Source organism: Temnothorax curvispinosus, unplaced genomic scaffold (assembly GCF_003070985.1).
Source record: "Temnothorax curvispinosus isolate PA1 unplaced genomic scaffold, ASM307098v1 QBEX01002414.1, whole genome shotgun sequence".
Taxonomy (NCBI): Eukaryota; Metazoa; Arthropoda; class Insecta; order Hymenoptera; family Formicidae; genus Temnothorax; species Temnothorax curvispinosus.
Genome location: NW_020212194.1, coordinates 110,199 through 122,953, shown reverse-complemented (window position 1 = coordinate 122,953; position 12,755 = coordinate 110,199). Strand labels below are relative to the sequence as shown.

The 12,755-nt window shown below is 38.5% G+C and overlaps 1 protein-coding gene across 9 annotated transcripts in view; it reads left to right on the top strand.

The window, feature by feature from the left end:
• The window catches only part of LOC112451609 (tensin-1), a 170,737-nt gene that overhangs the window by 109,880 nt on the left and 48,102 nt on the right, over positions 1–12,755 (top strand). Inside the window, exon 1 of one of the 9 annotated variants that reach the window (XM_025011335.1) lies at positions 4,373–4,902. The exons of the other annotated variants lie outside the window; for them this stretch is intronic. Within the exon in view, the coding sequence (XP_024867103.1) occupies positions 4,843–4,902 (60 nt within the window). The 5' untranslated portion in view covers positions 4,373–4,842. Of the gene's footprint in view, positions 1–4,372; positions 4,903–12,755 lie in introns of those variants that run through there. 9 annotated transcript variants of the gene reach the window in all.

Below are 12,755 nucleotides of genomic sequence, written 5' to 3'. Positions count from 1 at the left end.
ACAGATTTGTTAGCCGTGCGAGTAAATCTATTAAATCCCAAAGGTAAGAGGTTCTGAATCCTTCGAGGGGAATGCAAACCGGAAGCGCGAATTCAATTTTTTTTCCAGACTACCTTGGAAGATAAAAAGTAAAACGAAGCGTCGAGAGTGTGTGGAACACTCGCTTGGCGACACATCGTATGCCGCATAATGCATAAAAGCGATTTATTCTAGGAGCACACTCAGCTTTCATAGTTCCCAGTAACCGTGTCAGTTTACGTGAGGGAAAGAGAGAAAGGGAGAGAGAGAGAAGGGGGAGAAGATAGAGAGAGGAAAGAGAAAGTTTGTCTTCGAGTTCCGTACCGTTTATCAGAGTTTGCATTTTTCTATACGCTGCTGGTAGCACATTCTTTCACCCGAACGATTTGTCATTACTCTATTGTAGCGTTACGGTATATACACGCAACTTTAACTACCCCAATCCTCACTCCTCTCTCTCTCTCTCTCTCATTCCTTCGCGAATCTCTCTCTTTTGTCCAGTAGCAAATCGTAATGCTCATAGTAATTTTGAACCACTCTTATAATCCAAAGAATATAGAATAATTATAGTCTATTGAAGAAAATATTCCACGAATAAAAGAATCCTTTCTCGGACTAAAGTACTTATCGTCTTTCTTTTGTGAAAGAAAGCGCGGAAGCTTTCATTGTTATAAAGATGGAGATTTTAACAGTAATGCAATTTTACTTAATCCAATATTTTATTACTTTTATTGTAATCATTACATTTTTTACATTGCCAAATGGTGTCTTTTAATAACAATCTCTTTGCAAGATTTTTTTAAAATTATTATATAACATAATATCCACATTTTTATTTTGTTGGAATAATTATTTATGTGTTACTGTTACAAGATAGCTTCTTCTCCTATAAATATAAAATAGATATGTGCCTACCGAGAATTATACAGTATTGTCTCCAATATTTTTTTTCCTTATCATCTTCGTCCATCTATCCACGTCTCGTCTTTTACCGATTGCTCGCTACCGGGGTAAGGATTCGATGCGTCGAAGGGGTGGCTGGCGCGCCGCTCTAAGTGCATCGAAATTTATGAACTGTCTTGCTTGCAGCCGCTCCGCCGAGGAACCTTCGATGCCGCTGAAGGATTAATGCTCCGCTTCTCGCCAGGATTTTATGTCGGAAGCATGAAAAATGTTCCGCCCGCTTTGCTCAGCGGTAAAATACCACCACCACCACCGTATACGCGCCCCCGCATTAGCGTCTTGCGCCTTCCGCGGATATCCCGCCAGTGCACTTTAAAGCGACGACCTTCGCCGCGAGAGAGAGAGCAGCTTTAATTGGTTTCGCGAGCGATGCGTGAACGCGTACCAACACGCGCGCGCTACGAAATTGCTTTCTCGCCTGCATTTGCATCCCGAAATTCGATGCGATTTCTCATCGGACGTGCCGGCGCGGCGTCGGATTTAAACACGCGCGACAGACGCAGACGAGTACGCGTCCGTGGGCTACGCTTGAAAATAAATTGTTGGCTAATTAGTGATTAAAGAGTCAACGATGAGATTAATGGCTCTCGGTGAACGCGTCGTCCCGAGGCGTTCGCGTGATCTTGGTTTGTTAGCGCCACTGAAAAACCATGCAAACGCATCTTTTGCGATGAAGTTAATTTCAGATGTATCTAGTGTCAAGCATTCATTAATTTTAACTTTAACATTACCGGAGCCTATATATTTACGGATATATTGTATTAATAATTATGAATTTTCTTATTATATGATAAAGATTATAGGATAACGAAGACAACGTCGTAATTTTTCTTCATCATAATATTCTGTGATGTTACTTTACGAAACAACAATAGACGAATGAAAAGAAATTTAATACAAAACGTGATTTTGTACGTATAATATACAACGCGATATTATAAAATCTGCAGTAATTGTGCAAAAAGAATTCAACAACTGCTGCTGTGCGGTTTATATACATGTTGCGCAAAGCGAACGTTTGTCGAAGATAATGAAATGCGCTCGTTAAAACATCGTACCTTTTTCGTTCACGCATCGATTACCGGTTGTGTACATGAAAACAGGAAAAAGGGAGAAACAAGAATTTATCGCGCCGGAGTCACCCACCGGCCATGTAAAAAATGATGCAACGGACCGCCCACCGGGACGATCTATCGATCGCGAATCTCCGTCGTAATGAAAAGACGCCCCTGGATGGCTCTTCGAAGTTCCTTGTTCAAAGATCGTCGATCTTCATTGGTGCCACAATGCCGCGAGGATTTTTCTTGCGCGAGACTTTACTCGTACGACGTGAATCGTGTGTTATTGCCGAATAACGCAGAAATATTTGCAAGCTTGCAATTTCGTTAAGAATTAAGACATATTTCTGTCTTCTTAGAAATTTCTTGCCCAAAATGACATTATTATCAATTAAACATTTCTTAATCGTAGTAGAAACTATCGAATAGTATCGTAACAACATTATGAAAATTACACACACATACGTAGAAAGAAGTATACGTAATAAACGCGCGAGAAAAATCTCTAAAATACAAATTTAAACGACGCTCAGATTTTATATTTGACAGTTAGTCGTGAGCTCTTTCGAAAATAAAAATTCGTCGATATGTGATATTACCAGCGGTTACCTACGCCTAAGACCTGAGATTGAGTTCTATTAATATGGCGTGTGAAATGGCTCGGAACCATCGATCGTTGTTATTGTTCTGACGTCGGGGGTTCCTGTTTCCTGTACTTGTGCAGAAATCACTGCTAATTTTAGGCGATGAAACGTAAGACCTGTATTTAGCGCGGCGCGTTTTTTTTTCTTCGTCTTCAACAGTATTACCACATCCTTTCTTCCTTTGATGTGAAGAAATAAACAGAACTAGAAAGAATCATCGTTGGTCAGTCTAAGCTAAATATTTGTTCGCTTATCGTTGCTAAATTTTACAGCACACAATTTAATATATAACATTAAGGCGACGTAAAATTTATTTTTCAAAAAGATTCCTTTAGAAAGCTTTCAACATCGTCTTCGTAATTTCAACATTGTACTTCTGCATTATATCACGAGCCCTTATTAAAGTATTTCGCAACATAATTGATCGGAGTAATTAAACTTCTCTGTTCGGGATCATTAATCTCGCGTTATCATGAATCAAATAATAATTGACGATGGCAACGTGTAGTCGGCGACGAAAGTGAGCCTGATGTATTTTCGTAAATTAAAGAAGAAGACCCATTGATCAATTGCGCCCAATCAGAATACGATCGCGGATCAAGGACGACGATGACACGACGAGATCGAGAGAACACGCGGATCGAGACAAATGATCCGTCGTCCCGCGAACCGGTTTAGGCGGTAAAAGTGACGGAGCGTCTCGGATCGAAACTGTATCGATAATCGATCGAGATACCGCGGGGGAATAATAATTTAAAGCCGCCGTCTATAATCGTAAAATAAATCCGTTACGCGTCGCAGCTTGGCCGGAATAAGATTGATCGGTCCTCCGATGCGCCATTGTTGAATGTAATGAAATTTAATTTAATCCACACCGCTATGAATGGCTTGTGACGAAACAGAGAGTTGATGCCGCGAATCTTAACGAGAATGTGCCGAGATTGGCTAAGATAACAAATTAATTAGGTTTTTATTTCCCTTCCATCATAAATTTTGCGTTAAATTATTCACTCCTTAAAAAAGGAAAAAAGAATGCCGTTCCCATAATTATTTTCCCTAATTTTAAAATCTGAACCAATGTAATGCTAACTACAATACTTATTCTTTTAAAAACTCGTGATATTTCTTTTAACTGTGTATTAAAAGGAAATTAAAATTAGACATTTCACGCGAATATCGTAAAATATAGAGCATTTTCTAATTTCTTTTTACAAACATGAAATTTTAAAACGTTATTCAGATTTACAGAAAATTGTCATTAATGGCCATTTCGATTGGTGAGAAATTTATTATTTTTACGCGCTCCTCGAAATGACATAAAATAGCACTTGAATTCGTTCCAGCGGGTTTTTATTTATTTATTTATTTAATCTCGATGCCAGAGAGATATCCCCAAAATGTCCCCATTGTTTCGTGATGCAAATACATGATGTGCAAAACGCATTGTTTGAAAAACACGAGCTGTCAAAGCATTGACGGTGATAACTGAAAAAAGCCGGCAACTGTCAGATGAGGAGGATGTTGATGGGACACGCGGAGGAAGGCAACGACGAGGGAAGGACACGGCACACAGCGCGCGCGAACCAGCCCGGGGCATCACGCATGCGTGTTTCTTACGTCTAAGCGCTATCGCTATCCATGCGTGCTCCGAAACGCGCGAGCTCACCATTCGTGCTCGGTCGGCTTTTGCCATCGAACGTGCCACGTCCTTCCGAGCCGTCTCGCCACCGGCCACTGGAAAAAATCCTCTCAAATTCTTCTCTCGCGGACTGTTTCAAGTCCTTGCATTCATGTGTGCTGAATTAAAATAATAATTTATTAGTGACAATTGCATGCAAACCGTTTCGCCTTGATCAATCGACGAGTTGATCAAGTCCGCGATGCGATTGAAAGGGTAAAATAAGGGAAAATTGTCGGTGGCGACGTCGCGAAGTGACATCCGATCGGCGGTCGCGGGATGCCGGCACGGCGCGCACGGGGAACTTCCGGGGTATCTGGTGAACTGTCGATGGGTCGCCGGTGAAAAAGTGCGCGGTGGATCGGTCAGATGTGACGTTAAGCGACGACAGGGTCATTGCGCTTATTGTTAGTGCGGAGAGATAGTCGGAGGCCGATATAGTTGTCTTTTTTTCGGAGGGGCTGACAGCCAGCCGACAAACATGCTGTCGACGGTCCAGTGTCATGGCAATGTACATCGGAATTATCACGTCGTTTACACGGTGAGTCTTCGAAGCCAATGGATCGAGATCGTCGCTTACTCTTTGACGTCAAACAATTTATCTTAAACGCCAATAATTTTTGCATGAAAGCGAGATTTGATTTTGTAATAATATCGCAACACGAGATAATCGAGAGTTAATTTAAAAACAGCACAATTCTATGGGTTATAAAAACTCATGTGAGTATGTGTGAAAAAAGATAGCGTACTGTATAATTTAATGTTAAAAATAATACAATGATACGATAAAAGTTATATTTCTGTTTGAGAGAAGTCTTACCTGATTAAATCAATATTTTATTTTTGTAATAAAATAATAATATATTTTTTAGACTATATATATATCAAACGAGATTACTTGTAAAATTTTCCAATATACTTTATATACGGATAGATACAACAAATTAATAGTTCGGTCATTTAAGGCAGTAAATATGCTTCTTATATTCAGATAGTTTGAAGAAATAAAAAAATATAGTAGTTGTGAAAGTATTATGCCATAAAAATGGATGAGCGAATAAAGAATGGGGTAATCCGTAATCGAGTAGAATATTCGAGGAAGTAATGTAACGACGGTGATGTAAGGTAATGGCGACGGTGTGCTACGTTATTCCGAGAAGTTCCTACATCGTATAACACTGCATTTGAAATAAGAATCGTTTCGATGAAAATTCATGACACACTGCTGACTACAGGAAGAATCGCGAAATATTAAGAATGCTATAAATCGCCGCACACAAATCTTTTTACGAACATCGCTATATGGTCGATAAAAACTTTTTGCTCTTTTTTGTAGAGTTATTTGTTTTTATTGAGTTACTTGTTTTTCTTCTCGCAAAAATTCTCACAAAAATTCAGGATATAATTTACGAGCAAAAATATGTAAATTTTTCTTTAATAATTCCTGACAGTTGTCGATATTACATTTCGATGGAGTATTTGAATTATTACTTGCATATATGGAAAGTCGCAACAATATAGGTAACGCTATGCAGTGCGTTCCACTCTTCCCGTATCGGATGTTTATGACAGGCCTTTATCGAAATTGAAGTCGATTTTTCCTTGACGGAAATTAGATGAAAAGTCTGATAATGATATGAAATGTCTAACATTATACATTAAAAATATATATCTTGCGAATGTAATTTGAAATGACAAATGTATAAATAAAAAAAATAGTTTTTAATTCAATTTAGATTAATTTTTAGTAAACTTTGGTTTAACAAGTTTGATTCAAAGACAGATTCAAGACCGAAGACAATGACAATCTTCCGATTGTCGAATGGCAATCTTTTATTACGAGAAACTCCTTTATATGTGTTGAAAGACTTCAGTACGATGCAGTTGAGTTGAGGGCATCTTGTGTAAGAAACAATTTAATTTTGGAGTACGTGAGAACATAAAATTTCTTCTCTATCGCTGTAAGCCATAAAAGGTTTGCTGATATCACAAAGGAGCGGTCATAATGCAACGTTCAACGGTAATCTTTAACAGGCTGGATCAATTCTCGTCAATTCCTTCTGAAATCCCGTTTATATTGGTTCGGGCCACGGATAAGTATCGAATACATATCGCGACCTCACGGCGCCTTGCGTCACTCATCTATTCTCGTTCGACTTTATCGCCCGGCGCAAAGAACGCGTTCACCCTGGCGTCATGCGGAATTTTAAGATGGCAATTCCATAGACTCGCGGAAAATACGTGGAATCTACCGTTACTCGAATATCGGAAAGACTCAATCCAATCCGAATAGCACGTCTGTCTCCTCTTGCTATAATTCTAAAGGACAATTGCTTTATTTTTGTTATCGCGTTGATTAAGAAAGACCGTAAAAACATCGAATGTTAATTTTATTATTTGGTGAAGATATATTTCTTTTCAACTGCAATCCATTACATTAACAAAATATCCATATCCATATATCATGAATAAATATATTACAAATATAAGGTACAGATTTGTTATAAATGGAGATTGATCGACTAAAGTTTGCTAAAGAATCACAGTTATTCATGCATTAGTGCAAAAAGTAAAACGGAAAGAAGAGCGAGCACGGACCCGATAGCGCTCGCGATTTAAATAATCTCTGCAGTTCTTTTTAAATCATCTGGCAAATTGCAAACTAAAATATTGCGATCCATCAGCCAGTATTCGCCGATAGCGTAAACATTCACGACATTGATTTATGAAACTCGTATCACTGTATTCCTACCCAACAACAGATTTCTACCAATGCGTTGCGTCGGTCGATTCTTTCTTTGTTTTCCTTTGTATCGTCGTGTCATTGTCACGCGTGAATATACAAGGGACCAAATCAGGGTTAAATTAAATGAATTGGCAGCCATCTGGCATATTGCCGAATCATCAGAAAGATAATGAAAAACGATAACATTATATAAAGAAATAAAGAATAATAAGAAAGAAACGAAAGAAAAGAGGTGAATTTATTATCGAAGCAAGACGGTATATAAGGATAACACAAATACAAGACTAATGAAAAATACATACATGGACCTATATATGTTTACTTTATTATACCTTTGGTTTTATATATTATATTTATATACTTCATGTTGACTCTTTAATTTGTCATCCTTAACGCTTCGATACGGATATGCTTCCCAATCGGCTTAACGAATCGCCGTTGATCTAGAACAGCTTGACGGAAACGTTCAGGCTCGCAAGGTGCGTCAAATGATTTAAGTTTCCGTCTAACACGTGAAACAACATAGACGAACGCTTGGAAAGTGTCGGGAAAAGTTCATAGGGACCCAGGGCGGATTCGCGGCGGGCGGGGTATGCAAAGTCGTTAAAGTGTGTGTTGCTCGGAATTCTTCGGGATGCTCTTTGACCTATTTGATCCGCCATGGGAAACGTACGTGTAGTTTGTAACGTAATACGTAGCTATTAACAATTCTATTTCGGACCCGTTATGGGAAGCATACGTGTGACCTGTAATGTAATATGTACCAATGTAATTCCAACTGTTAACAATTCCACTTTAGTCCTTAATTAACAATTAATCCGCTTCTACGCGTGACCCGAATTTTATTTCGATGTATTTTATGATGCATGAGTGTGTTTCGTCTGGGAAACGTTAATATACTCTTCAGACTCGGCAATCTGTCAGCTTTCAATTTTTTCAATATGAATTACTTCCGTGTATTTTCAGAGTAGGATTTAATATGACGTTACATAATTAATTATATTATACCATGTAAGATGTATGAGAACTCGCATTCTCTTCCATGAGCAGAGCTGTCAACGATATTGCATCGATCGATCGAGCAATTGCAAAAGAACGAGAGCGCCGGCGACGGACGAAGACAGGGACATGTCAAGTATACTGAACTGGTTTCTCGACGATGCACTTTGATTCGTCTGTTATGCACAGTAATTGGCTGTGACATTAGGCCCTTTACACGCCTCGCCGAACAAATGGAGGCAAATCGCGGGCGACGTTCTTGTACGGAGTTCCCTCTCGTGTCGAGGCATCAATTAGTGACTCGACGACAAGTTTCTCGTTCACAAATAAACGTCTCTTCTCGGATGCGAAAACTCTGTTCCGTATGATTCTCAATGAAATAATCAGATATCCATGGCCTTCTGTAACTGTTATATTTAATCGTATAACGCGATAAAAATATAAAAATTTAGATTTCTTTTCGATATTTTGAACTACCAGACTGAACCAGGGATAGGCTTCCACCATAGAATATTAATATCGTGTTACTTCTATATTTATATATTTATATATTTTAATTTAATAGTAATAAAAAAGGTTCAACAACGTTGACGAGTGTACAAACTACTTTGATAATCCTAAAAATAATATAAGATTTAATGAAGATTGGAGAAAATATTAGAAGAATTTCATATTACCGAGAATAATATTTGCAGTCATAAAAGTCCAACGTCGCGAAGTCGTTTGTAAGTCTTCGTTATCGAACGTGAAAACCTTCGCTGGTAGTGCCAACGACCCGCTTTCTGGGCGGTCAGTAAATTCCGTGAAAGAGCATGTGTCGTTAACACGGATCTTCTGGCCACACGCGAACGAAATACGCGAATGCATCTCGTAAACGGCACGTGATTCAATTCTGCTATCGTTGCATTCATCTACGGAGCGTTCCTTGTACGCTACAAGAGTTTTGATATTGCGAGCGACCAGAGTCCAGATCTTCACAGGAAGATCTGGAAACTTTTGTGACTTGCTTTATCTAATCAAAATTAAGCTTTTGTTTATTACGAAAATATTAGCGAATTAAAGTTAAAAAATTTTGGTTTAAAATTTTTCTTATGCATGAATTCTTTAAAACTTAAAAATGTAGCGCATATTATTTTTCATTTTCTTTAAGTCGAATTTCTATTATATGATGATAAACTTGCTAAAAATTTGTAAAAGGTTCTTACACGTTTTTTCGTGAAAGGATTCCGTTTAGAACGATTCGATTCGTCCGCTTTTAATTTTAATCAGAACTTGGGGAAACACTCGATAACGCGCGTGGTCATACATTGAGAAGACGTAAGTAGTTGGAAACCGTGTTCGTGTTCGTCCTTTTTCCTGCGGCCACACGCGACGGGGGCGATTTACCGCTTCGAAAGTAGGGGGTTTTCAATAGCTGGCGCGAATCCAAAACCCGAATCGAGACTACGATCTGGAACGAGCGAACGATAGCATGCAATCGAGGCTACGAAATTTCCGGTGATCGCATTTCTGCCACGTACTACGGCGGGGATGAACTCGTGGGAGAAAAGAGAGAGAGAAAAAAAAACTGTAACTACGATGGTCACATTAGGTTTCATTTATTCACGCTCACGGAAAAGAGATAAATTGTCCTTTGTAAAACGACTAAAAGGAGGAGATAATTACTTTTCTATTTAATTATTCCTGTCAATGTAATGTACTGAATTAAGCAGATCGTTGAGAGTTCGTATTAAGAATAATTTAACGTGCACTCATTATCACGAATTGGCTTACAGAATCAGATCAAGATAAGTATATTCCCAAGATGTATACATATTTTTAAATTAAAATAAGTTTGGTCTTGTTGGGAAACGTTTATCTTCACCGATGGGCGAGGAATTATCTCTGTTATCGCTAACGATTTTATTATGCCTAGAAAACAAATGGAGACGAAGCGGTTTGAAATTAAGACACGCTATTAACAACCAGAAACATGAAAGGCTTGAACCGGCGCATTCGCATGGCCGGGTCGAAGGTCAACGATAAAACGGAACTAGAGATAAGCTACGGCTCCTTTCGACGGCGCTCTTTACGATCGCTATCGTCCTCTTCTTTACGCCGTATTTACGACGAGGCCGTGTCATTGAAAAACCATCGAAGTCACGAAGAAATTATACGACGGATGGCGTAAGGAAGAAGGAAGAGAACTCGTAAGAAGAAAAGAGGAGAACGGATAATAAAATGATAGCCGTCGGGCGTTCCGTGTCGGCGTGTCGCGTGCGTACATATTTATATCGATGATTGTAAAAGGGCGTCACTTCCTGTGAGATCACTCGCGGATCTTACGGCGGAAAGATGGAAGAGGAATGCATATTTCCCAGAGAACACCGCGACGACGGATAAAAACCTGACTTGACGTAATCGTCAGCCATTAAGCGAGCACCGTGCAACATGCACAATACGTGTGCATGCGTGCGTATGTATGCTCGTGTCCATGTCTCGTCACGTCACATTTTGCCACGAGGCTTTCGTCACTGGAGTTGACACTAACGTTGCAAAAGTTGTCTTTTCTCGGTATTAGGTGGCTCCGATATCGATGAACTAAAAACAGATCTTACGAAACGCTGCGTAATCTAATCTGAAAGGTTTTGCAAAAATATTATCGAAGAAATTGAGGAACTAAAGTCATTTTACGTGATAGCGTAATTTATACCTCGAATGATGACCTCGACTTTCCGACCGTTCTGATTTTTAAGCACTTTGGCAGAAGTAGTATATAAGTATCATTTTCAACGGATCAGGCGCGGAATATTCCACTTATATTAAAATGCAGTGTTGTATCCCATGTTTGCGATGGTATTTTCGAAGATGGCTTATTTGCAATAAAAATCTAATATGACTTTAGCTATTATCTTGTAACTTCTGGATTACTTTTGGACTACCTAGCTGAGTAACTAAGCCTCGAATTAAAGTTTTCTGAAAGTACACGAAAAGTTAAAGAACACATTTATTTGGAACATTAAAGAGTTAACGATAAACTATGTTCTATTTAGTAAATTTGTCGATCGTTGAACTTTTTAGCGTTATGTACTTTTAAGCGACAGTACTTACTATGCTAGTTATTACACTTGTGAGTAATCACGCACATACACACACATCCGAGATCATTTGCATAGAAACACGCTGTAATACTTACTGATTGGAATTTACATTCCACACTTCCAATCGGCATCTTGCTACACATCCGCTAACGTAATACGGCGTGACTACGAGCAACCATTGTCATTCCCGCTCTTTCCTCATTCCAGCGTCACGATCTATTCGCTGTGCAAGAGGTACCCGGAATCTGGGCCCTGCGCAGCTGCGCTCCAATTGATCCCCAATGCGATTCTCGATCGTGACGCTCGATAAACCATAAGTCAATTAAGTATGGATTAGCCAATCGGATACTATGATATCCGATTGTCGATGCCCCTCGCGCGACTCGTTTTTCAACGAGCGTTACACCGATCTTCATATTCCAAATTAAATGCGGCGTATACTCGGTTAAGTCATATTTATTATCGACGCCATTAAGAATAATTATCTCTTTTTTTCCGTTGAGATTGAACTGTTGCCGATTTCCATGACGATATTCCACATAGCATTGGTGCAAAGGTCTCGCTTTATCATACGCCGTCCAGTATTATTAGCTTCTTCCTGTCCATTTTATTTTAGTTTTGGATCAAACTGCCGTTATGAGTCTTAACTACCAAGCGACCGAGATTACTAATGCATCGGATTTAGTGCATGCATGAGTGCAGCAAATATTTAGACTGATGTTTTTCGGAGTTTTCTTGTGAAACATCGTAAGCATCAATTAATTCTGAAATTGTATGAAATGAAATCAGTATTACGTATTAAAAATTGATTCTATTGCGAGTCAAATATATTTTTAAAATTAATTTAAAGCGTATAAATGAAATATGCACGATATATTATTAATATTGCAGAGAGAGAAGGGAGGAGGGAGTAGAATCTATATTTACTTCTTTTTATGAATCTGTGAAGTTGGCACATTCTACGAATTTCAAAAATCTACTATAACTAAAAGAAAAGTGCTATTAGAACTCTTAGTATTTTCAAATTTGTAAAATATTGTGTCAACTTCATTCTTTTTACTTAATTTATTAACCTTTGTAAATTTTACAACAAATTACGCCAATAAATTTGACGAGAAATTCCTTTGGATTACCATGAAAAATGATAAAAGATTAATCCCATCGTAATTCTATTTAATAAATTGGACCCATCGCGCGTGGTTAAACGTCGATTTTTCTATTCGACAGTAAAACGCATCCCCAATTACGTATTTCCAATCAAATGCATTGCGCGCATTAATTAGCGATTTAGTTGGTGGAAACATATTTTACGCGATTAAACCAATTAAAGTTTGATGGTCCCGCGCTTATTACCATTCTATAATAATCACCTACGTAACATTGCTTGTATAATGTGTTGGATTGCGATGTTAAATCGTTTTAATCTGTAAACTGCAATATTTCAGAAGCGTCTACCAGCATGCCGCAATTTTGCGTGTGGCATTCTGCTGTCGGCGAAATCTAAAAATACTACGATTTATATCACATTTCCATAATTCACTATTCACGAATGTAAATTTAAGAGAGGCC